At 37.9% G+C, this 27,467-nt stretch overlaps 1 protein-coding gene across 3 annotated transcripts in view; it reads right to left on the reverse strand.

The window, feature by feature from the left end:
* Positions 1-27,467, reverse strand: part of pde4d (phosphodiesterase 4D, cAMP-specific) — a 209,981-nt gene that overhangs the window by 144,409 nt on the left and 38,105 nt on the right. The window contains exons 1-2 of one of the 3 annotated variants that reach the window (XM_028033351.1): positions 20,010-20,073; positions 16,845-17,083 (exon numbers count right to left, since the gene is read on the reverse strand). In XM_028033351.1, the coding sequence (XP_027889152.1) occupies positions 16,845-17,035 (191 nt within the window). In that variant the 5' untranslated portion in view covers positions 17,036-17,083; positions 20,010-20,073. Of the gene's footprint in view, positions 1-4,298; positions 4,613-16,844; positions 17,084-20,009; positions 20,074-27,467 lie in introns of those variants that run through there. The other 2 variants (XM_028033348.1, XM_028033347.1) reach the window with 2 other exon arrangements.

Raw genomic sequence — 27,467 nt, forward strand, 5'->3', positions numbered from 1 at the left:
AGTGAAAAAAAAAGAAAATTCAGAGGCTGATAAGTACAGTACAGACTCAGAGAGTGGCGGAGTGAATTCCAATCTTTATGTGAAGGGATACAAATATCCAAATACAGTAAACGTTATCCATCACCTCTTCTCCTTTTAGATGCTTACATCATTTTTGTTTTGATATTTTGCCTCCCACTGAATCACCCCATCTTGAGATGTGACTGGACAAAAAGGAAAGCACCATAATCTTACTCTTCACTGACATCTCCAAAGATAATGAAACCCCCTGCAGCTTCCCCATGGCAGGAGCACTCAAGTAGCAAGACAGGAATGGGAGAGATGCCACCTTCAAATCAAATGATGATCCAGATTTTAAGCTGAGATCTCACAGGAAGCCTGGAGCAGAAGCGTGGCCCGACTGTGACATGTCAGTCCTTAGACCTCAGGACTGCCGATCTTTGCACCACACCAGCTACTTCACCGGCAACAACACAAGTACCTTCCAGGCAAAAATTAACTGTCTCTCCCTATAGGTTAAGCAAATATCAACAGCATGTGCTAAACAAGTAGCTGGCACTTCTCATTAGCTTTCTACCAGGGTCCAGCCTCAGAAGTTGTTTGTATCTGCCTGTTATAATCAGCGTATTTGTCTTGTTAGGATGACTTGAAGCTATAACTCGATTGCAGAGGCTTGCATGTGAAGACGTGTGACCTTCTGATGTCTTTTTAATTGCAGCAGTCGGTCAGAAACTGGATTTTAATGTAAACAACACATGCATCACACACCAGCAGTGTGTAGGTTTAGGAATAAGGATTTCAAGCCCTTTAAGGAAGAGAAAGAAGCTTCCTTTCTCTTATAAACACAGTCTTGTTTTTGTGTTCTGTTTTTAATGGCAGCATTTAAACAAAATGTGTGTTTTATGTTAATATCTGCACTTACTGGCCATTTTTTAAGACAAATAATAAATAATCCAATAATATCAGAGTAATTTTATTTATTTAGGCCTGGTGAAGATGACTCGTAGAAGGATTAAAATAGGAAATAAAGAACATTTAGCTCTTGTCTCAGACAATAGCTAAATGGAACCCATTAACTGTCACCCTCTAAATGCTTACATGCAAGTCAATGGGTCCATAAGGAGGCCAATGTCATAACGAACGGTTACGGAGTTAAACATAGCATGGTTGTTGGTGACAGATAGGCTGGTCTGAGTCTTTTAAAAACTGCTGATCAACTGTGAACTGGTTCCAGGGATTTTCCACAAATGTTTTTTTTTTGTTTGTTTGTTTTGTCAGAGAAAAGACTAAACAAAGTCTTTTCTTTGAATCACATCTAGTGAGCATCAGTTTGTGGGCAAACAATGTCCTGTTGATGCAGACTGGTTTTAAATGGTAGAAAGGCAACTGTAGCTCAAATAAACTTCCTGTTACAACCAAGGTATGCAAAACACCCTCTCCAAACCTCCATTATTTAATACTTAGAAACTGTTTGACTACAGCAGAGGCAGATCATGTCATGTCAATCCTAAGAAAACAGAGACGACAATTTACACAGACACCAAAGTTGGACAAGAGCTAAGTGGAAATGTTTTTCCTGGTCCAATGAATCTTTAGCTGCACCATTTAGACTGTCGGGTACCCACACATTATGTGTCACCTCTTTCCCATAACTGCCAGTTAAAACCTTCCTTTACTTACCCCTACTGTTTGATTTTCCTCATAATTTTATGATTGTTCTATGTTGCGTACTTATCTATTTACATTTCTATGCATTCACATGTTTATGTACCATTTCTTTAAAGGACCTTTGGCAAGGTCATGTTGGTAAATGAGAACTGGCTCGCCAACAGTTTACCTAGTAATGTAAAGTTTATTTGTGGCAGTACTAGAACTAATGAAAGATAAACACCTAACTGATGCACATAAAACAACTAATTAAATGTCTGTTTTAACAGCGAAGAAAGATGTGGTACCCGGGGCCCAAGGTTTGAATTTAGCCTGGTCTTAGTACTGGAGAGCAATGTGTGCCTGTTACACAATTAGCGTCCTGTGTGAAATCTGATTTGCTTGGGCTAATCTAATTGAAGCCTAATTTACCTCGTGAAGCAAATGTGAATGTTGTTTCAGTGATCCACACTGCAGATGAACTGCATTCCTTATTTTAGAAATATCTGAATCAATTTTAAGATCACATGGGTGTTTTTAGTTCAGCACACCAATTTGCGCTTCCACCCTGTGTCCCAGGCGTCCGCTCCCTGTGTAGCTGTTCTGCCTCTGTGGCAGTAGAGGTTTTGTCTGACAGCCAGAGACGCAAGAGGAGCCAGCGACACGCTTCCTATAGCTGACTTCGAAGGTGACTGGACCGGTGGGCAGGCATCACTCATCGAAACCTGCATTTATGGAAGAAAGAGCAACTGCAGGAAGTGACGAGCCATCTGACACAAACTTCCATCAGTAGTGTTCACTTCAGCCAATGAGCTTGAGGTGACCTTCTCAGATTTCATTACATTTTGTCTTTTTTTTTCTCCCTCCTTTCTCTCCCACTCTTCCTTCTTTCCCAGAACAAGTGAGTAATTAGAGCAGAAAATTTTTCCCCACACACCCAGGCTGTCTTTTGTGTCAGCCTGTATATGCAGACAGTTTCACTATAACAGCTGTAACTGCACGGAAAGACCCAGCATATGTTATAGGTGTGCTGTTCTAATCCATACTGTCATATATAGTCAGTGTGCCCTCTCAGGAGAGGTTGTGGTCATTGCGTAATTAAGGAAGCAATAACGCCTCTCTTTATAGCGCATAGTGGCAGCCAAGGGACTAAGTAACATTTGGCTGCATAGAGATACTAAACCTAAGTCAATCGCACAACACATTTTAACATCATTATTTTTACAGAGAAAGGTGACAAAATGTGATGGGTTCAGGTGCCAGCCCATTTTAATCTTTCCTCTGACCTTTTACTTTTCAAAGCCAGACAATTACTCCAACCGGTCTTTGTCACTCCAGATGAAAAAGCAAGAGAGAGGCATCATTAAATGAACCAAAGATATTTATTGATGTCTTTGGTTCATTTGAGATCAGTAAGTAAATTGATTTGAGATCTGTAAGCAAATTGCTAAATATATATAGTTTTTTCACCCCCTGTTTTTGAACTCCAATTATTTTGTTTGTGAACATACTTGCCAGCACTATGTGCTCTGATGTACTTTTTTATTAAAATAAAAATTAGATGATGATCCGAGATAGAGATGCCTCAATCAAGCTTCTTCTTGGCCGATACTTAACTGTAGCTTTCTTTACGGTTTGCCTGTTGGTTCATATTTTGACAAGTTCATTTTTTTTCTTAAGGACTAACATAAAGAGGAAAAGCTGCTGCAGCTTCTTTCATGAGAAAAAGGTTGGAGGACCATCTATTGTTTGTGTGTACTATGATGGATGTAAAAGAAACATGCACTTCAAAGTACATGCTATTGATTGGTTGGTTTTATGGACCAAAAATTGTCATCATTTTTAGAGGGAACTAATTTCCAGTCTTTAAAGTGCATGTATAAAACTATCCACAGTGCATTTAATTTTGTAAGCTATAATGTTGTAGTCATTAAGAAATAAAATCTAAATCAGTCAAATTTTGAATCATTAGTTGAGTCTTCCAAAATAAAAAACATTTTAAAAAAATCTGAAATAGGTTATCAGTCAGTGACCGGTCAGTGCAAGATTCTCAAAGAAAATCTATTCAATTTCAACATTCCCTTGTTTAAGACTCTGAATTTTTACAGGGACAAAAGTCTGAGAACACATCTACATATAAGGTTGTCATAATTCTTAATTAATTATGTATGTTTTCTTGTTATAATCCATTCCTCATAAGGCTGGCACGTCTTGCCTGACCTAAATCAAATGGCCAGCTAAGCATTTGAAAGCTTCAATGCTTAGAATACTTCAAAAGGGAGATGAGCTTAATTTATAATCATTTTAATTGGGTTTGGTTTGATAATACTGTAGCAGTTTTCTTTTTGTTTTGTTTTTTTTGCATTATTCCTTATGCTGTCGACCGAACTGCATGTGACATTTACTAGTTTAACCTTTGTCCCTGCGTCCTCATCAAGGATGTGCAAATATTTTTTGCTTAGTGCATTAAAAAAAGTTATGTAAAACTAAGGGTGCGTAAAAAGAAACAAAGCCAAACCTAATCCTCTAAAAGTTGCTACTAAATACAAGCGCATCATTTTAGGTCCACAACGCCCATCTCCACCGCCGGAGATTAAAGAGAAACAAGCTGAGGAAAAGCTGTTTCCTCTTTTGTTGTTGTTGCTCCTTACCGTCGAAGACCTTGAAAGGAGGACGGCCACGACATCCTGGATTTCTTCAGCCCGGGTCGGTGCCCTGTGTCCACGGCGTAAGTCCGGTCCATGTTCCTCGCGCTGAGGTACCGCTCGGTGTCCGAAAAGCCTCTTTGTCTCACGCGGTCGTTCTTGCGCACTGCCAGCGCGTGGCGGAGCGGAGAGAGCGACGCCTGGTTCTGCTGCCTCCACAGATGTTTGGGCGCCTTTGCACTCACGCCTGCTCCGCCGGCGGCAACCAAAGGAGCCGTCCCCACCGCCCCGCAAGCAGGTTCCATCCTCCCTGATCCCGTTGGTTTAAAAAAAAAAAAAATCTATCTATATATTTTTTTCAAGTTAAAATAAACACTTTCTAAACACGAAATTGGAAGAAGTAAAATAATATTGTGAGAGATTTTCCTCAGGTCAGGTTTTTCTCCCTTTTATTAAAAAAGGACATGGAAGCAGCAAAGTAAAAACAATGTTCCTCGGTTTTACGTCCAGTATGTTTTGAGTTTAACTCCATCAACTTTGTCCTTAATACCACGCGCAAACGGGACAGAAGGAGCCCAAAATGAATCCATTTACAAATTACGAGGCAAAGCTCTGTGGCTGCAGTTTGGACAGGGGGAAACTGTCCCAGAGTAAGCTTACAGAAAGGAATTCACAGCTGAGCCCGGTGTCCATGTGCTCCCCGCATTGTCCGTGCATCTCTGCAAAGTGCATATGGTCATGCGGCAGATGTTCAGTGCAGGACAGTAGTCCCCAAGAAACGTGCAAAACTTCTGAGGGTGAAGCCATCCGGACGTGTCACCATTGTTCCTGCTTCTAGGTTTGTCTTGCATGAACGAACAGCCGACCGGAATATATGCAACAGGAAAATACATTAAACATGAGGGACCCACCCCGAGGTACCTCCCCTAAAATCATCCCGAGTAAAGCAGGATGTGGGATCGGGCATGGAGCCAGGTGGTTAGAAGATGAACACGTTTCTCCCAACAATAGCAGGCTTTTTTTTTGGTGTTGCAAAATTGGATAGAAAGTAAAATGCTGAGCTTATGTGTTCCATCATACAGGTAACACATATATATATATATTTTAAAAAAGCTGATCAGAGTAAATAATTAAACGAAGACTGTGCAGGATATGTGTCCATCACTGCACGTTACAGGAGTGCAAACATCCAGTCCATCTCGTTAAACCTCCCCTCCTTTGCTGTTTGCCATCAATTCCAGGGCAAAGGTGGACTCATCTTTGCTTCATTTCGCCTTCCACTTACGCTCACGGTGCAGCTCGAGCCCATCATCCTGGAAGCTATAACGCTGTTGGCAATGCAGTCGCACATGTTCTAGCAGCAGAAATGTAATCCTCCAGGAACAAGATGAGGGATAACGGAAGTGGCAGGTATGTGTAATGGTGACAGGATGGCACAAAGCACACAAAGAATGTGAGCACAAGCATAGTGTGCAGGGGGACTCCATGTTAAAACTCCCAGACAGAATCACGTTATATGGATTCCAACCCATTTGTAGCAAAATAGCAATCCTTCAGTGAACTTTTCTTGCGTTCTGGATGCCTGCAGCAAAACTATCGAGCAACTTGTGAGAACATTGCATAGTGAGCAAAAGGCTGAATAAAATTCCTCAGATTTGAGTTTCAAATACCAGCTATCCTGCTGCAACTTGCAAAATTGCTGAATAATTATGCAATGACTGCCAAAAATGATCTCTTGATGATCAAGAATGATAAAGGTAGATTCTTTGCTCTCTTTATGCACTTTGTAGCATGTCTAATGCATAATGTTTTGGATTCCTATGACTGCTGTATTGGCATGCAAGATAACTCAGACTATGGCATCAGAATGCAATGTTTATGTGTGGGGACCATAAACAGAAATCAACAACATGCTAAACTCTGGGAAGAAACAGATATAGATTGATCCCAGGTTGAGTGCTAAAGAAATTCATCCTTACTGCTGTTTCAGTTTCACCAACCGAGTTAGACTTCAGCATCTATAGGTTTTCAGAAATATATTCTTACTTAGACATACCCTCGGATCTTCCTCTGTCTGATTTTTATTTTGTTCATCTCCGTCTGAGTGGCAATTCCTCGGGGAAAAAGTGCTTCAGAATCCATCTGGGAATGTGTCATAAGTCACTCTCTCTGCATGCTGTTCACTAAAGCCAACTGATCACCTTGAAAGTTCCTTCTTTGCATCAGTCCCGGTTGATTTGAAATTTTGCCATCTAACACCCACTGGCTACTAAAAGGTTTACTTTGCAGAAATATTTTTGTGCACTTTTAAAATTTGGTTATTGTTTTTAATCCTTCTTTAGAAAATCAAAGTATTATTAATCTGCCATTTTTCTTTTCTAATTGATTTGTTGGTTAAAAAAATAAATAAAAAGGATACGCACCTGCTATGTGCTTTAAAGTCAAACGTTCGCTTGCTGTAGCAACATTTACACTAAGAACGAACACTTCAGTAACTGAATTTGTGTAGGCATTTCTTTTCTGTTATTTACTGCAGAAAAAGAAACATATCTAAGTAAATGACACATAAATAGGTTTAGTGATTTTTGAAACATCATCTTTAAGTTCTTTTTTGTGCAGTATATTTTATCAGGAGTTTTTCTTTGTTTATGTTGTGTTTGACTGTTGTATTGAAGATACAAGGTAGTCCCTGTGGTAAGTATGGTACAGTCAATAATTAGCGATTTCCCCTGACTGCTCCAATACTGATCTCGTTATACTCACTGGGGTTATCAGCAAAGCTTGACTAACTCAAATAAGCAAGTTGTTTGGTTGCAACAATTTAGTGGACAGACATAATTATGATTGGCACAAGTCAGAAAAAAAATATTTGTGCATAAATATTTTTGCAGCATAAATTATGCTTATTTGCTGCTTTATGTTCCTTTTATTAAAGAAGGAAATTTATTAGGTTAGCTTAAATTTTGGAAACAGCATGGCTCTCTTTTCCTCCTGTTAGCCGGGTCCCGAGCGGATGCCGTCACGGCTGGAAAAACAGACGGCGAGGCTCAATGACGTCACAGAGATACAGAGTTTAATTCAATAGAAAACACCGTATGAATTTAACAAGAAAACTTCAGAGTACAAAGAAGTACATTCTTTACCTGAGACAAAAGAATTAAAAGAACAAAGGATCCTTTGGAGACAGCTGTTGCTTAAAAGCATAACAGGGCAGCTATCTGAATTCTTATTGTTGCGCATTCCCTTTTTCTAGTGAAGGCGTTTCTCTTTGTTAATATATGCAAATAGGGCGTACCTCTATTTTGACCAACCAAGAGCTACCTTGGAAAAAAACTTAGACCTTCCCCTGAGTTTTAATGACAAATATCAAGAGTCATTTTAGTTATTAAAGTTATAAGTTATTTTCACAAAACCTATCTTGCTCCTCTGCAGTCAGCTTCTCCAAAGATTTGACCCTTTGCTTTATCACAAACAATAATGAGATAGAAGTCTTTTTCAACCTGTAAAACATAACATTTAAATCATTCTCTTTTGATTCCGATATTGTCATAGTTAGTACATTTTCAAATACATTCGATTTACTAGATTAGTACTTGTAGCTTGGGTAATATACTTTAATCTAACACACTATTGCTACCAATATTAAAAAGGTATATCAGAAATTAAACCTTAAGTGTTCCCAAAATTCCTAAGTTGTGATCAACTCCAGATGCAACTCTGAGCTCCTGGGAAACCCCCAACCTCTGACCTGTGAGCCGGGGAAGATATTCTTTATGGCCTACTAATTTAAAGCCTTTCAAGAGCATAGTGTTTTATGGCTGCTCTAAGTTACAGCCTTGCCAGGAGAATGTTTATCTCTGATCGTTTACCTTGCATCAGCTTGTCCAAATAGGAATGTTGATCTACTTAAACGCACATGGCATTAGCTTAACTATATTAAACAATCAAAAATAGCCATATTTCCTTAACACTTTACACACGGAAAAATGAACCTAATCAGTTCCTCACACTGAGCAGTGCAGAATTTTAATTAAGAGGAGAGGGGCGGGGGAAAGAGCTTGTATTTGACTGGTATCGGGGGGGGAAGAAAGATTTGTACGTCTGAATCTGAATGATTGTGAAATTGTTCTCTTCAAATTGATTCCTAGTATAAAACATACAATCCACATGACAACTTTTTCATTTTTAGGAAATTTATACTGCATTAAGATGAGATTAATCTGTCATAGTCCTTGGCTGTTCATTTGGATCAGACAGTCTTAACACATAGTTTTGCATAAGCACTTTTTTCTTGGTTTATTTGATGAAACTTGTCTAGGATGCAAATGCAGAGTCACGGCTTTCCGAACACAAAAACGTTCATGTATATGTAAACGAAGCAACGTTTCATCTACTGTTTATCAGCGCTGCATCACTTGTTGTGCCAGCGAATCACGGTCTCTTGGGACTCGTGGCTGGCAGCGGAGTCGGCCGATGTTTATGTGGGACAATGCTACAAGTCCAAAAGCAGTGAGTGATCTTTCACAGAAATCTAAAGGTGGTGGTGGTTGCAGAAAACCAGTAGAACAACAGAGATTATCCTTGCAAAAGTATTCACACTCCTTTAGCTTTTGGATTTTGTTATGTCTCAAGCACAAACAGCAAAATACATTTGGATTTCATCTGCCTGTGAATAGCTAAAACCCACAAAAGTTTGAGCCCTCCTCTCAGAAAGCTTATATCTGCCTATTTTAATTGTCCAAGCAACAAACATATCTTGATATGCATAAATATCCACAGTGGAAACATTCTTACTACCGGTTAGCAGCATGTCATGTGCTATTCCAGGTATTTCAGTTTCCCAAGATGCAGTTTCTTTTCAATATTTTAGATATTTGCAAATAGATTGATTTTAGGTGATGACTTTGGATACAAAAGCTTAATGAAAATCTGGACCTAAAAAATAATGTTTAAAGATACTCTCCATCCAAGCTGACAGAGTTTGAACTATGTTGCAAAGAAGAATGATCAAAAGAGTTCAATGCCTAGATATGGAAAACTGGCATAGACATACCCGAGATATTTTCTCATGCAATAGGAGTGAAAGGTAATTTTGAAACAAATAGACTTACCAGGGCTGAACGTAAATTCATGTCATATTTTTCAGATTTTATCTGCCCAAAAAATTTAAAACTATGGATAATGGACTACTATCACATTGCACATATGGTGAAGGGTTGTGGAAAAACTGTTTTTTAAAAAAATCAACACCTCAATACTCAAACACTTTTGCCTGGCATGTCGCACCTGTTCGTTTGTATTCCAAGCAGTGAACGTGTCTGAAGAGATGACAAAATCCAAACCAGCTTTAAAAATCACTGAAAAAAATCTATTGCATATATTTAAAACTAAAGCCTCTAAAAGATCCACATTATATCTAGGTATTTCTGTAAATATGAGAGAACTCTTTAAAATGATAAAATGCTAATTCAGCTAATACAACTTAATCTCCAAAGAGTGCTCTGTAACCCATGTTAGGAAAGGTTGCCGATTTCTGATCAACCCATCAAAGTTCACAGACAGTCGGATGGAGGCTGAGCTGCCTCTACATCAAATGCCCTATGCCTTTTTTCACATTATCAGAACAGCAAGATGAATTATTCAGTGTTGACAATGTTTCTTCATTATGAGTGGCAGGCTCTGTCATAGATACAGGTGACTGAACAATGTAGATGTTCAATGCATCTATGTGACAGGCAAAATTGCCGAATTGAGAGTACATGTTCTTGTAAATCAAACAGCAATTACAATGAACAGCAGACAGTTTCCACAGATTTACCATGAAAATAGCTTTGCCTGCTTAAAACTTAACTACTGGCAACTTATTTTATGTTGTTTTTCTAAGTTTTTGTCATGCTTTATATCCATTTAAAATACATTTACAGAACTGTATCATGTTTTTTTAAATTGTGGAATTGAAACAGCATTTTGCTATATTAAGCAGAAACTGACGGCTTATTTGTTGTACCTAAGGTCCTATGATCTATGGTAAAAGCACAGAGGGAGAGCTAGAAATGTGAAGGATGAAGTTGGTGTATTTTTCTTCTCATCTGGCATATTAGCAGCCGCTGTACAGAGGTATGCAGGTAGCACTGTGTGTGTAAGTAAGATTCAGAGCCCTTTTGAAGATTGCCATCAAGATCAAAGTCAAGTCAGAGAAGACCATCATCGTCCCCTGGGTAAATGAGAGGATTCTGTCATGTTTCAACGGAGACAATGTGGGATTTTAGATTTGACAGACAGCTTTGACCACTGACTTCACAGGCTGCTCTAAACTTACTGGCTGTACTTCGATTTCCAAACTGCATCATGACTTCCCCACTGGACCGCCAGCTCCAATACAGAAGGCTGGTGGGTATATATAACCCTTCAGGGAAAAAAAGCAAGTAGGAGAAATTGTGTTTTCCTTTGCCAAAACTGACTTTATCCACAGCGCTGTGCTAGCAAGAATCTCCAGACAGAAGCTGATTATTTCCCTAGATTTGTTTTCCAACACATCCAAGGTTCACAGACAGTATGTATAAAACTGCTTTGTGTTTTACTTTGAAATAAATTCTACTGATTTCTGGTTGCCTTAGCTTGTTACGTCTGTAATGTTCCCTCTTTTACTGTTAGGATTAGTAAGTCACAGAGGTGAGGAACAGAAATCTGTTAGACCTCAAATGTTTGATGAGTCACACTGTCTGAAGCCAGATGGGGAACATTTAAATACCAATGCTTTGCGTGTTTTTAAGCCATTAACAGCAAGGATACTTTCCTTTGCTGCAGACTGATTTCATATTTTGCTTTCTGCCCTTTATGATGCTCTCTGCTCCTGAGCAAGGACACCCAATTTGTTACGAAGCTGACATTCTGTGACAACAGACAATCTGTCACCTTTTTATACCACTCTCTCTTTAGGACTAAAACAGAAAGTGCAGATGTAAAAACTAAACTAAGACTTCTGCTCCTTGTCATAACTGCAAGAGCATCGCTTGCAGGTACAGTTGCACTAATTGATTTTGCCAAATTTTTTTTCCAAATCAATTAATGTGGATGTAAATATTGGCTGTTTAAGGGATGTGAAAGATGATGGATTGATTCTTCCCGTTCAGTAATTCATTCTTAGATGAATTATAAATGACAAACGCCTCAGTGGACATATTTTTTATGGAGGTAATTAAAGTAAGCTTTGTTTATGTCCCTGTAATTGCAAAGCAGCTCTTGGAGCATTTCAAAACCAGAAGGTCAATTTTCTGAATTTACAAACGAGAAAACAATTGACTTACAACATCTTTTGCACAATTTATCTCTTTTGAGACATTACTGACTAAAACACCTCACAAAGGAATGAATTTTACCTTTGGAGACATCACTACTATGTTATTTCTGTCCTTGGGTGTCTGTAAAGCAGTTGGAGCAGCAAGCCTTGTTTGTTTTCTTCTTTTGCATCCAAACTACCGCCACCTTTCAGTAGATGATGTTTTTAATACAATCTGTGTGATGTATCTGTGTGATGTGGATATCTCTGGTCATTTAGAAAAAATATCAGTAATTTATAAAAACAAGTCTCAGAAATGGTTTGCAAAATAACCCACTTAAATTCAGGTAAACTGCATCAAAACAAATAGATCCAATTTAAAATGCGGTGTGCTGCTTCACAACTAGACGGACAGTCATGCTGCCAACAAAGAGATTCTTCAATTTGCCAAAATGACAACCTTCTGTTGATTAAAGAACTCAGGAAAAAGCACTATTTTTAATATAACCAATTTAAATCTCACAGATTTTGATTAATGTGCGATTCTCATTGCCATCAAACCCCACATTTTACAAAACAGACTGGCCTCTTGATTGAAGCTCCCTCAGTACTTTGCTGTGTTTGGTTTGCTGAAGACTTTGGTGCATGCAGCAATTGCGGACACTCTTAGTAGTTTGTAAAGGTTTATTGAGATCATAGATGGTTTGGCAGGAGGAGCTGGATCCCCACTGGAAGGGAGGAAAGAAGCAAGTCTTTGATCTTTGAGATTTTGCAGGAGAAGGAGATGGACAATGGAGAATGGAGTTTCTTACTGTTTGGGAGGAGAGATGAAAATCTGAGGAGAGTTAAGTATATCCACAGAAGAGTTTGTGGTAAGTGGATGACTCGTTTGAGTAGTGATTTTTATCCGTTCTCTGTTCCAGTACTAGCAGCACTGAATGAATACTGGAGGGTGAACAGGAAGGTAGATGCATGATGAAGACCAGTGTGGAGATGTACAACGGAGAATCTGGAGAGGTCGAAGGAGACCCTGGAGCTTGTCCAGGTAATTCCTGATGTTATCATCAGGAATTACCCAGACAGCAAAGAGGAAGAGCGATCGAGTAACCGCCTATTTACAAAATATGCAGTACAACAAAAGTCAAGAAAGGATCATCACAAATCCGAGAAAACCATTTGTCATCTACTTCAGGGAAACCGCTCTTCTAAGTACTCCTTCGTAATTTTGGTCACATGTATTCCAGCTAGATCACAAGTGCAAGTGACACCTCTCAAGAGGAAAAACAAGAGAAACAACACACACACATGCACAAATAAACTTCTCCTGCACAGAACATTGTGAACAACACACAATGTGCCCATGCTGAAAACCTGAGCAACACAATTCCAGCTCGTTGTAACACCTTCTTCGTTTTGTCTTGTCTGTTTTCAAGTGCCCTCTTCAGTGTTCAGTGGAGTTGGGTTTAATTAACTATGGTCAATGACTCCATGTTCTTCTTCAGTCAGAACTTCAATGCATGTTTTGGTCTCATCGTTGTGCTGCAGATTGAGTCAGGGTCAAGGTGATTCAGTGGAAAAATCCTGTACAAAAACAACACCTCCAGTCTGACCACCACTATTATTTTCTGTTCTGTTTGACTTATTATACATGCAGTTCTGGTATTACCATCGATATAGAATGTGTTTCAACTAGTGGGATCTTTTGTTATTTTCTTCTGCCACTTTACAGTGAAGTCTTGTAAAATGGGGAGTTGATGAAACATTGTTGAAATAACAGCAAGCGTGACTCAGAGAAGTGTTGGATATTTCCCCACCAGCTGTTGATCATTCATAAAATATTGTTATTTTTGTTGTTTCTTCCGGCCTATTCATAAGCCTTTATCTACGTGTCCTTTTACAATCGCTGTGTAATGTCATCAACCTTCTGCAAGGAATCTATTAAAAACTCCTGCTTTAATTCAATCATCCCATCCCATATATTTGGGTTATCTATCACTACTGCTCCACATCGTCATCAGTTAGTTCTCTAAGCAAACACAGACACCAACTCTGATTAAAGGAATAATTAACTTAATTTTTTGGAATTTAATTGGAAAACAAATTTAATGTGGGGAACTCTTAGTTATCACTCATGACTGCCAGAGAAACACAACAATCAAACCTTCTGCCTCAAATCATAATATTTCATCTTTTATTGCATCAAGTTTCTGTCTAAATGCTAATCGCATATAGATAGAGTTTAAACTCAAATGAATAGGTTCATGAATTTTAACAGGAGTGGACTAGGACTCATCTGAACAAGCATCAGTGCACAGCATGAGGAGCTTCTGAAGGATTGTAGCCAGTAAATAAACGTTTCTGCTGATTAGTTATTGACCACGTAATATTTCATGGACACTAGAGGCAGTTCTCCTAGATTGGCAGACCGGTCCCCCTTTTTGAATGCGGTCCCCTACCCAAAAAAGGGGGACCAGAGTTTTTTCCAGCTACAGAGAGATCACATTCCTAAGCTTCCCTAGTAGATTCTGGATTCTCAGAGTACCTTGAACAATCCCACACAAGTACATGGAAAAGCCATACAAACTCCAAATACTCCTGTTTGGGATTTGAATTCGAAAACTTCTTGCGTCTTGATTAAAAATCTTAAATATTACAGTAATTAGAAAAAAAACCCTATTTTCAGCCATCTAAATGAAGAATAAGCACAAGTGAAAGTCAAATATCAAGTGCATGACACTAATACTTTCCAAAAATCTATAGCTTTAAACACCTCAGTAACGTTGCCTTTATACACATCTGAAACTGTTGCAAAGACAATTTGGTTTCGAGCTCAGCCAGGCTGCCACAGGTTTGAAAATTATCAAAGGGAAAGTAGATAGTTGTAGGAGCTCTCATTATCTAAGTTTCTTCAGTTATTATAGATGGACAGGAAGGATCTCCTGTTGTGCTCTGTGGGTTTTGAAGCTGTTATAGCCAGACATGTTGTGTTGTGGAGTTACAGTTTTATGAAGTGGCTGGTTAAGGTTTTCCATATTGATTTTCATTTGAATAAGCACCCTTTTTCAAAACTCAGCTCCAGAGGGTGTTGGGTGGTCTTTAGAACAAAGCAGTCTTATTTATCAGCTTTTTTAAGTAGCTTGCTCTGATGCCAATACCCTAACAGATGGCTCTAGATGAGCCTGCACTCTCCACAACAGACCTAAAGATTATACAGAACATCTTGCTGCAAACACTGAAGGACCTGAGCTTCCTCAACAAGGAATGTCTGCAGTATCTCTTTATTTAAAAAGGCTGAGCAGAAATACTGTAAAGTGCTGGAAAGAATCCAATTTTTTTTTTTTTGTCAGCAAAACATCTTTTATTTTGGGAGTAAAATGTGTCATGTTTTACGATCAGCTCAATATGCTATACTCTTTATTATTTGTTTTTAAGACATATTTATGTATTTAACACAGCAGAAAATAGTATATTTTACGGTACAAACTAAGTGTCTGGAGTTGTTAAATTATTTTATATCTCAAGTTGTTACTTAATGAAAGTAGAAGTCTCCCTGAAATCTTACGTCAGAGCTGAAATGCTTATATTTATGATTACAGTTTTGTATTTATTCCAGCTTTTGCTGAAGAAAATGTGGATCTAACATTTGAATAAGGGAGCAAAGGAAAAGAAAATATGTTAACTCATTTTGTAAGTTTGCACTCTTACAAAATGCTCTCAAATTTACATGACAGTTTCATTACAATGTGAAGAGGCAGAATATTAGCTAAAAATCCAGAAATAAACATAACATCAAAGTTAAAACTGATTTGTATGTCATAACTAAAATACTTATTTAGTCACTGTCTTCTCCTTTGGCATCCAGATCAATCAATGGCTCTGTGTGTAAAGCATACCAAAGAAAAAGAGCTGCAGTGAGACCGAAATGTTCCCCAAGACTTTCTTGGTGAAAAGGTGAGAGGTTTTTTTGCAATCATTGGAAAATGGAAGAAATGTTAAATGACGGTTCCGCTTAATTTGAAGCTCTGTTCAAGTATTTCTCAAGCAGTGAGAATTTTGAGAAAGATGGGGAATTAGGTATGTTGCTGATCTGAAGACAGCGCAGACCAAAGTCATAGTCATGACAATTTTAGAACACATAGAGGCCAATGGATGGTACTCTGTACTAAAATTAGGCAACAATGTTATTTTCTCATCCAGAAGACAAAAGATGGGTGATGAATTTTGTATCACTGACCTCTCTGAATACCAACAGTATAAAATACAGCATTCTTTGTACATTGAAGTCAGTATCTTTGACAACCAGGCTTTTCTCTGTCTCCCTGAATAGAACTTGACATATCGATATTTTTGATTGTGTTTTCACTTCTGTCTGGGAGAGTTTTGAATACAACCGATTAAGTTTCTGTTCAGCAGAATGACGTCCACAGAATTCATCAGTCTAGTGATGATTTTATGGTAAAAAGCCTGCACATGCTCTGCAAAAGAACATAACTTCTGTATCTGTACTGCAGTTCAGAGAGTGACAAAAAAACTCACATCTTGAATTTGTTTACATTTTGTCACCTTGCAGCTGCCAACTTCAGTCTTCAACAAACCCACACAAAATAATGCTTAAGTTTTCCACCGAAATAGAAAATAAAATGAGACATTGCTTTTTGATTTATTTACAAAAAGAATTCCAACTACTGATAATTGCAACAGCACATTAGCCTGGCCAAAGCTCAGGATATTGTTTTGCAACTTAAGGATGCTTTAATCAGAGTTTTGCTCCCACATCTTAATTCTCGACCCCCCTGCTGTGTTTCTTGGTCTTCATAATACCGTTTTTGTTTTTTACTGATTTTGACAAATTACTGAGTCCTTTGTAAAAGTGGTGTAGTTTCTTTTTACAAGAGGCCCACTTGTCAGCTTAATCGTACCTTTTGAAAATAAAAATCTTTAAGCAGGTTCTAGACTTGCTTTTTAAGCCCATATTTCTGTATTAAAATAGTTTTTGACTTGTGTGCTGTAATATAATTTATATAAATGTTATGTTTACATTAGATGGGAACAGAAAATTATCAGAGTTAACAAAGCAAAGGTTTTAAAACATTATTATGTGTGTAATTAATCCATATGAGAGATTTATCTCTCATATGGTCATGTGACATGTGACATCAGTGGGCACCACTTATTGGTGCAGATTGGTTATTCTGTAACTGACTAAGCTGTTCAGGTTTTCTTCATTCTATGCCATGTAGTTGTTTGATGCCCACTTGTCAATATCCTCCTACCTGGTGGTGTCAGCAGATGTGATGGCGATGAGCGGCGGTGCTCGTAATGGCAGTGTTGTGGGCCGAGGTGGAACTGTTACTGTGTCCGGCTCGGGCTTCCGATCGAAGTAGTACTGTTCAGCCTGTCTAAAGGCCAAGGGGGGTAGCTGAACTGTCCGGCAGGAGAGCCTCCGTACCATAAAGGGCTCCATGCAGGTGACGGGCCCTGGTTCTGGGGAGTCAGATGACTCATCCGACACCTGTGGGAAAAGACATGGCTGTTAAAATCTGACATTGAGGAAGTGGGGGGCAGACTTGTAATTATAAAAAAAGTCTGGATCTATAAAGGCTGGAAACAACCCTGGATGGAATATTATAAAACACCAGTTATTTTTATATTGTGCTGCCTCTTGTTCACACAATATTACCAATATCTAATCGAAACCTCACCAACTCACATTATGTTGAATATTTGGTTAACCCGCAAACGCATCAGGCAGGTTTCTAAGGGCTTTAGCAACCAGATATTTATTCAGGTCAATGATAACTTTCATTGATGTAAAATATACATTTGTCACATGGCTCAATGTGCAGTTGTTCCATACTCTTGTAGTTTTTGTTGCTGGATTGAATAGTGCTCTGAGAAATGTTAAAAGCTGAAAGCATACATTTATTACCAAACCCTGATTCAAACTTATTCACAACTTTATTATTTTAATAGTAAGATATTTAGAAAATTATGTATAATTTCCCTGCCATCTCTCGATTTTAAATTACTTTGTGTTGATCTCTCACAAAAGAAAGTCAGCAAAATCCCATTACTACTACATAAACAAAAGTATACAGAGTGAAATAAACACCAAATTGCAGGAGTAATTCTCAGAATGCTTGCAAGAGCATTGTTGAATTTTCAATATGGATAAGTTTGTGCTTTTACTCAAAGTCGTACAGGAAACCACTAGAGCAAGTCTGCCTATTTGGAATTTAATTAAGAAAAGTTTCTCTTTGCTGCATCAATAACCTTGCAGCTATGGTTCCCAGCAAATGCAAATAGAGTAGTTGTGAATTTAGGAATACACACCTGATAGTGTGTTTTATGAAATAAACAGCTAATAAGAAAAATTACACATCATGAATGAGAACATCATACCCCATTTTTACTTGACAAAAGACTCAAACACAAAGTGATTCACTTGAGAAGAAGTAGAACCTCAAAGTGAAAATGACACTGTACAGACAAGAGAGGAGGAGAGTGGGAAAAAAATATATATATATGCATAAGAGCTCCAGCTGAGGGCAGAGACAGCTGCCTGAAAAATGAAGACTTTAAACATCTGAGATGAGACGAGAGTGAGAAGACAGAAACTCATTTTACAGTGGCAAGTTAACCTGGAGGAAAGACATCGGGTGGTCAATAAACCATTAAGTGGTTATCAGAAAAGTTGATTCTGGTGCAGTAATGGCTGCAGCAGAGCCTTCCCTCTCAAAACATTCATCTGAAGCAAAGTTAGCCTTGTTTACAATTTAATGCAACTCTTTTGGATGCTACTTTTGTAAATGAATTAACAAATATTTTATATTCAGAAGTAAACTTATTGAATACAACTTTCTATTCCTTATGCTTTCAAGGGTTTGCAAAATTATTCGGACCCTCTGAATGTTTTTCACATTTTCTCTCCTTAGAACCACAAGCTTCTTTTGAAATTGATTTTAAAGTGGAAAGAAATGATAAATGGTTTATAAAATCTAAGCTGGAAAGTCTGGCATGCATTTGTATTCAGTCTGTTTACTCTGATATCCTAAAACCAAAGTCTAGAGCAACCAATTGCCTTGAGAAGTTGTCTAACTGGTCAATCGATTAGATTGACCAGCTAGAATACACACAGCCATCCTGTTTGTATTCTAGCCTCGGTATAAATCTAACTGTTCTATGAAAAGCCCTGGAGGTTTGTTGGAGAACACTGATGAACAAACAGCATCATAAAAACCAAGCAACATGGCAGACAAGAAAGGGATATGGTTATGTAGTAGATTGAATCGGGGTTATAAAATGAGAAAACCTATTTGAGTAGTTTAGATCTGTGGTGTACAAAGTCACTTCTCAAGGGCTGGTAAACTGCAATTGGTGGATGTGTCCCTATAAACCAACATACCTGAATTAAATGACTGAATATTATCCTCATTCACTCAAATCAAATAGACTCTTACTGGCAGTTTCAGGTGTATGGGCCTTACCAAGCTCCGCCCACAACCGACCCACATGACCGCAAGTCTCACAAACAAAGCCTCGCAGCCGTTGTTTCGATGTAAACATGACTGATTAGTGCATCATTTCTACCGGATTTTCACAATATATCAGCTACTACAATGGACAGAGGAACTAACAAGTTCATGTCATCATCTCGGAGGAGGTTACTGGTTTCTCAGTCACAAGCTGGTTGCAAACCTGAGGCCAGCAGGTGTCAGACAGTTACCGTAGATCTGACATTTGGTTTGATGACGTCAATATGAGAAGCTACAGAGTGATAGGAGGAACCAAAGAGCTCTGTAAAGGTAAATCTTCTGAAGCTGTGATATAATTCATTTAATTTCACATAATTACCGCGGTAGAAGCCATTTGTTTGTTAAAATTTTATGAAATGTATTTGTTCTATTTGATGTTTGTTGTGAATGACATTTACTCACAAACGAGAGGTAATTAGTCCAACGTTTAGAAACTACAGCGGCTGTAATGCGCCACAGCAAAGGTAAAAAAAAAAAAAAAGGTAAAATAACCCGAACAGGTGATCAACTCAAAACCACTCTTACCTTTTTACTCTCTCTCTCTCTCTTTGTAGTTTAAGCACACCTGTTACCGTGGCAACCGCCTGCGCCCCGCAAGACGAGCAAAGATTACGTTAAAAACATAACATTCAATCCGTCACGATATCAAGTTTCCAGGCCAGATATTTATTTCTCGATTATTAATCAGCGCTTCCCTGAACACAGCGATGGTTGATTGACTAGCTGTACTTGGTGCTAGAGTGGCTAACAGGAGTAACAGTTTAGTTCAAAGCCGTTAATGCTAAAATAAAATCTTTAGTGTATGTCAGATACAGCACACATTGCATATTGATCTGTTTAGCTAACATAAGACTGTGTAGCCCCTGTGGTAAGGTCAGCGGCTGTTTCCCTGCTTCAACACACCTGAATCAAATGATTGGCTCGTTGTTCTTCTCCCTCTTCTTCTTCTTCTTTTTGTTGTTGTTGTTGAAATTTATTGGCGGTTGGCAAAAAACGTTGGGTGAGAATCACCCCCACCAACTGGTAAGGAGTGTGGAACACATGACAACAAAAAATAAAAAAAAAACAAAACAAGAAAAAATCTCAGAATTCTAAGATTAAAGTCAGAATTCTGACTTTGAATTTTGCAAACTGACTAATGAAGAACTAGAATCTGAGCAAATGATAGATTGAACTAGCTTTGCTAATGCAAGCAAAGCTAGCATTTCTCCTGTATACACCGATACTCCATCACTAATCCTTTTTCCTACCTTAATTTGAAACTTTGGCACAATAAATGCTATCCCCACGATATTAACTGTATTTTTTATGCATCTGTGTATATTTGCATATAGTTATAATATTTATTTAAGTATTCTTGTACTATATATTTATTCATAATGTGATATTTATCTTTGTTCTTTTCTAATAATGAAAAATCAACTTGAGCATCAGGGAGTATCCAAGGTGGTACTGCAGGTAATGGAACTGTCTGACATATATTTAACCGATTTAAATTATTTTCATTAACCTTAGAGTTTATTATCCATCCAAATCTCTTTAACTGTTTCTTTTCCTTTTCCCATCCAGGTTTAAGTACCTCGAATGTTGGATGATCATTTCTTTGTCCCTGTAAATTTAACCAGTAGTTTAAAGATAATTGATCCCTTCTAACTTTAAGAGGCATTTTTCCTATTTCAACCTGTAATGCTGCTGTTGAAGATGTTTTAAAAGGGGCAGTACATATTCTTAAAGCCTGATGTTGGATAATATTTAACTTATGGAGGTTTGTATCTTCTGCTGAGTTATAAACTATACATCCATAATCTAAGACTGACCTAATTAACCCAGTATAAATTGCTTTTAATGAATTTCTATCAGCTTCCCACTCTGTTCCAACTAAACACCTCATTATATTTAATACCTTCCTACATTTATCGATTATTTTCTTGTGCACACCCCCATGTCATTCTTTCATCAAACCACATCCCAAGAAATTTTTATTGTTTAACTCTTTCCAAATTCTGACCATATAATTTTAAGCAAATTTTTTTATCAACTCTTTTCCTTGTAAAAAACATTATTTTAGTTTTCTCTGCAGAAAGTTTAAAATCCCATTTATATGACCATTTTTCTACAACTGAAATTGCTCCCTGAAGCTTCTTTACAATGAAGTCTAAATTTCTTCCTCTTTTCCACATTGCTCCATCATCAGCAAAAAGTGAAAATCCCATTCCACCCTCTACTTCTTTAAACATATCATTAACTACCACTGAAAATAATAACAGACTTACTATACTTCCCTGTGGTGTCCCATTTTCTATATTCAAACTTTCAGAATAATCCTTCCCCATCCTCACTTGTATTTGTCTTTCTTCTAGAAAATTTTTAATCCATCTAAACATATGACCATTTATACCCATTCTTCTAATTTTAATTAATAACCCTTCCCTCCACATCATATCATATGCTCTCTCAATATCAAAAAATACTGCCACAACACTCTCTTTATTCAGTGATTGGCTCGTTAACAAGCTTCTGCAAACTTAATGCCAGTCAGCTGAAGTTAATTCCACCCATCTTCAGTGAGCCATCTTCATTGAACATTGAAGGGAATGATGCCAACACCAAACAGAAGTTCAATGTCATGTCAATTTTGTGGTGCATTGTCCTTGGGGTAAACCACAAAGGTAATAGGTTTTCTTGACAATGAATGGCTCCGACAGTATCTTTCAGGATTTAGGACAAACATCAATACACCAGCACACCAAGGTGTACTAGTGAGGCAGCATGATAAACTGATCATGTGCTATTAATCTTCCTGGAAACTACACAGAGTCATTGTTCTGCATGAATGAAAATGATTTATTGTTAAGAGTTGGGTCAACCGTTAACATTCATATTCTACTCAGAGCGTTTTTAAATGGCTGAGTGCCGCAACGTTTTCAGAGAGTCAATGTTTCTTTTATTTCTGCACATCCTGACACAAAGTGCAAGTAGTACAATAAAAACAGTACAGTCATGTCACTGCTCTACTGAAAGGAAGTCCAACAGCAACATAAATATCTGCAGATGTGCTGGAAAACAGAAGGAATATTCTCAAGTGGACATGCTTTGGCTTTACTTTAAAAGTTTGTTTTGTTGATTTTGTTTGTTTGTTTTCTTGCTTTGTAGCTTCTCCAACTAATCTCCAGGCTACAATCATGATAAGATGTCAGATTCATGACATATCTATTTATGTGAAAAAGATTTGCTCACAGAAGACATTTTAAGTCTGAGGCTTGTAGCTGCAAGTGTCTTTTGAGCCGTATGGATTAGGACAACAGGATCAGGAGACCACAGCTAGCCCCCTAGACAGCTAAACGTTTAGGGGATTATTTCCTGTGAGGTGCAGGTATGACTGGAGAAGTTTAAACAAAAGGTAATTTATGGCCACGCCAAAGTACTTGCTGTTACTGCAGCAGTAGAATGATGCTCCTCAGGCTCAGAGGAGACATTTTGCCAAGAACTACACTGGATTTCACCCTCTTTGCTTGGGAATCAGTTTCCTGGATCACCCATTTGAAAGATATATTCCTTATTATGCATCGACAGTAATTAAATTTGATTGCACCTTTCACATCTATAAAACAAAATCCAAAGCGCTTCAGCAGAGAGCATAAAAAATTAGAAATGGAAAAGGCAAAGCAAAAAACAAAATGGAAAAATGATTGCAGATTTTACTGAACTGACTCATCAGCACATGTTAGCTTTTTTGAATCCATAAAGCTCTTGCAAATGTATAAGTCTATACACCTTTATGACAACTTCTGCTTGTTTTTGCCTTGATTTTGTTCCTTTGAATTTCTCTTGTACTTGAGAAGAAATTACTAATAAAATCAAATTGACTCAAAAATATCTGAACTACTTCAACACAATCTGAATTACCTTGAACTGAAGAGAATTGAAACAAACTGAGGCAAACTGAATAAAACACAAATCAATTGAACTGAATTGGACTGAACTGAAATTATTTGGGTATTCCACGTCAAGAGATTCAACAAATTCTTGTAAAATAGCAAGCCATGTATACAATTTGTTCCGATATAATGAAATACGTAATTGGCAACATCAAAGAACTAACACAAATGAATGAAAGATTAGACATCATTTATATGCATAGAGGTGGAAAATGAAAGAATGAAATTCCGATCTGGTCTTGCTAAGAAAAATTGAATGTCAGTCAACAAAGATAATGCTGAGTTTTTGAAGCTTAGATGTAAGATACTAGAGGAGCATACAAAAAGAGGAGCAGAAACTCTGAAATTAATTAGGGTTTTAGCAAGCTAAAAAGATTTTACATTTTTGTACCGATAACATTAATAGCAATGACATTCCCAAGGCTTACAGTAGTAGTGTTTTCTGCGGCCCAACACAATACCAATGATGATAAAACTAAATGAGTCAGACTGTATTATTTTGGTTTTATTTCGCTGAAATAAAGACAGGAGTTATAAAGCACTTCTGATTATTAAGATGTCAGAGCTAAAGATTTCTGAGGTAGGTTAAACAGCCCATGTTTCAAGGCACTAACAGCAGCTCTGGTCTGAATAGTTCATGTATGCCCTGCAGCAAGCTGCCAAATAAAAACCCCTTCGGCTGTAAACAAATGCATTTCCTCAGTAGTTTGTGTTCCACTGTTCCCTGCTCCTCACTGGAACATATGTCTCCATCAGCCAAGAAAATTGCCCTAAAGTACCGACTTATGTATGTGTGGCTTTATCATCCCTCCCCTTTATGTCACGACAGTTCTGTCTCACCACTTACAGCTGACACACCTCACCCGCACCCCCACCCGTCCACCCCTGCATGCATCAAGATGCCAATCTTCATCCAGAAAGTCAAGCAGCCTTTCATTCCCACATAATTACCTGCATTAGACTCATTGGCAGACGGTGGCTTACAGAGAGGAACGGGGGAGCCAACATGATTTCCCATCACTTTTCAGTGGGCTGTAGGTAAAGCAGGTGGGAGGTGGAGCTAATGACTCATTGAGATTCAATTAGTACTAATCTTAAATTCCTTTCATGACACAATCACAGACCACAGAATGAACTTATGTAACGGCCAGCTGATCCCTCTCTCCCCTCGGTTATGCTCCCACTTGCCCTTCAGCTGGCTCTAATCCTCTGTAAAACTCTCATTAAATTCCCCAGTGTCTCTCCTTCAGCAGCTATGATATTAATTAACAAGGGGAAATATTTGCATACTTAAAAAAGTGAGCATTCAAACTGGTGCAGCTCAGTAAATTAGAATGTCAGCCCAAAAAGTTTAACTGATTGCGTAGATTTGCTACACAGAAATAAACACTTAATTGTCACTGAGTTAACTTTGATGCTCATGACGTCTAGCAAAAATAAAACCCAAACTTCAGGCACTTGAAAATTTTAGTCTTACATGACACCAATACAAAGTGATGTTTTTTTTCTTTTTTAGTTAATTATTTCTACTTTTTAGACATGACAGATGTCCAGCTGACAGTTCTTGACACATTCCCCCCAAGAAGGTGAAGCTTCAAAAGGGCATTGCTAAAGGAGAAACGACCTTTAGCATTGGGTTTTCATTGTTTTCAGTGTTGCATCCAAGTATAACAATGGAAGGTTTAGAGGGAAGGAAAAAAACATGTGGTAGAAAGTGGTTCACAAGCAAAAGGATCAAATATTGTGAAGCAAAATACATAAAATAGTTTGAGGGAAGGTTTTAAAGTCTAAACTTCAGCTTGAGAATCACTACATGCAAGATCATCCAAGCAATTAGCTATAACCGTAGCATTCATTGCGTTAGGCCACTCTTGAACCAGAGACATTGTCGTACCTGGTCCAAGAAGAAGAACTGGACAGTTACTTGGCAGTTTTAATAGAAAATGTCATTTTTATCCTTATTTCATCTTTGATGGAACTGATGACACTTTTTTTTTTTTTTACCATTTATTTACTGATTATATCTGCTGTGTTTTTGTATTTCTGCAAGATGTGTTTTTTCCATTAAAGAAGTTTCCAGATAATGTTTAGATGTTTCCACAGATGTGATAGTAAAAGAGACCTGTAGACATCTTGGGTAAAATACTTAACCTGGCAATTGTCTCAAAGGACTGACGTGTGGAATGTAGTTTGTAAACTTGTTTGATCCTGCACTCATGACTAACTGACAAAGAAGAATTAGAAGTTTCTCCTGAAATCCGTATCAGCTCTCTTTCCTGCCATAAAATCATCCCCTTCAAGAGGCGAGGTATAGTTCATGAGGTGGGGGTAAGGATTGCCTTGTGGTCCATCTGGCAATAGAGATAAGATCAGACTTTGGGTGGGTCTTTTCCTTGCTGTGACTATATAACGACGTGATGTGTGTCGTTCAGGGCTCTTCTCCTGACTGCGTTCAGTGAGACGAGTCTTCAAACGCTTTTGCCTTCGAATAAAGAAACTTAGAGACAAAGATGAATCTTTATCTAATTATTGAAACAGATTCTCATTCTTTGATAAATGAAATTTTCATAACACAGTCTAAGGTCAAATGAAGGTAAACCTGGCTATTGGATAGAAATCAAACTCCCAGAATCTGGAAGAAGGGTGAGCAGAATCTACTGAAGGGCCAGTGAGGAGGTACCACAGTGTTGGTTCACTGTAAGAGCAGCTAACAGGTAATTTGAGAGCATGTTATGCTTCCCTCTGATGGTAAGGTTTATAGAGATGCTGATTTGAGTTTCCAGTAGGACTGGGCAAACACAGCCAGGTTTGATAACAATTACTCAATTCAATTGCAGCAAATTTCTTTGACCTGAAGTCCATAGATAATCTAGGGAGTATCTATGGACCTGAAATCCATAGATACTCTAGGGTATTGTTAAGAAGAACAGGAGATGCACCAGATCCAACAATGCCAATGAGATAAAGGTCACTTTTTAAACAACTTGAGCTTGCTAAAGACCTCAGTGGAACCACAGGTTGATCACCTCAATACGGCTTTTGCAGTAGCTGAGGCAGAACGTATCAGGGCATACACTGTATGGTACATGGAGATTTACCGAACTCCTTGAGTTAGAGATACTGGACCTCTGAGGTGTGTCTGGTGGACCCTTCAGTGCAACATCGGTCTTCTGCACACCGAATGCTACTTGGTGTCCTACAGCAATGCAAAAAGTACCATAATCAGGTTCAAGAAGTTATGACTTTCCAGTTTATTCCATTGTTTAGGCAAGTCAAGTTAGGTTTATTTGTATTGTACATTTTAGCAATAAGGCAGTTCAAAGTGTTATATGACAATCTGAAAGTGGCATCAGAGTTTGGATCCCTGTTTTTATTTTTTCAGCAGAACAATAAATAAAATGATCAGTTATTTGTTTCATCTCTGTTTTTATCATTTGGATACTCAGCATACATGTGTGTTCCTATTGTATCATGATTATGCACATGATCACTTCATTTTCACTCACTTTGGCTGTCCCTCCTAATGCCTCAAGTGTTTCTCTATGATAAGTGGGATCAGGGAAAGGTTAATTGGTCTGCAATGACTCTCTTGTGCTCTCAGTGGACTTCATATTATAATCTGTGTTGTCAGGTTGACCTGTTCCAGTGTGGCCAATTACATGATTCCCCTGTGTATATATTTTCAATAAACAGCAAACAAACTTTCATTTGTGGGGAAAGCATTTAAAATAAGAGGAAGATTGATAATATATGAAGGAAAGCAAGAGCATGGTCTGAAGCATATGGGTAAATTTTTAGACGTTTGCATTTTTCAATATGAAAAATGCAAACATTTTCTATCCATCTATTCATTGCCTATACCCACTTTCCTTGCAGGGTCACGGTACAGCACAACAGTTGTAGAATATTTACTGCAAAGAAATTGCAGTTATTTTTTAAAAGTTTGAAACAGACAAATGGGAAGTGATTGTCAACCTTGTTTATGGAACAGATTTTATCAGCTAAGTTTGCAAAATCTTTACCCTTTTACCATGAAATTAATGCACAATTTCTATTCTAACCAGAAGGTTAGTTCACTATTTGCAGCTTGACAACATAGACTCAGTTGGTACTAATGTATGCATCAGCCATCCAGTTCTCTTAAATGTTCAGGTCTGAGTTAAAACATACATCCCTGTAACATGTTGAAAATATATTCTAAAAAAAAAAATGTATATCTCACAAGTGAACATGATAAAGCAGTGGGTGGCATTATTGGCTTGCAGCCAGAAGTTCCTAGCTTCAAGTCTTGGTTTGCATGGACTTCTGCATGGAGGTTGTATGAGTGTGAGGTTACTTGGTCTCACTAATTTGCCCTTAATTGAGAATAAGAGTGTGCATGATTGTTAGTTTTGTGTGCCTCTGTGTTGCCCAGTGATGATCG

The sequence above is a fragment of the Xiphophorus couchianus genome, chromosome 12 (assembly GCF_001444195.1).
Source record: "Xiphophorus couchianus chromosome 12, X_couchianus-1.0, whole genome shotgun sequence".
Taxonomy (NCBI): Eukaryota; Metazoa; Chordata; class Actinopteri; order Cyprinodontiformes; family Poeciliidae; genus Xiphophorus; species Xiphophorus couchianus.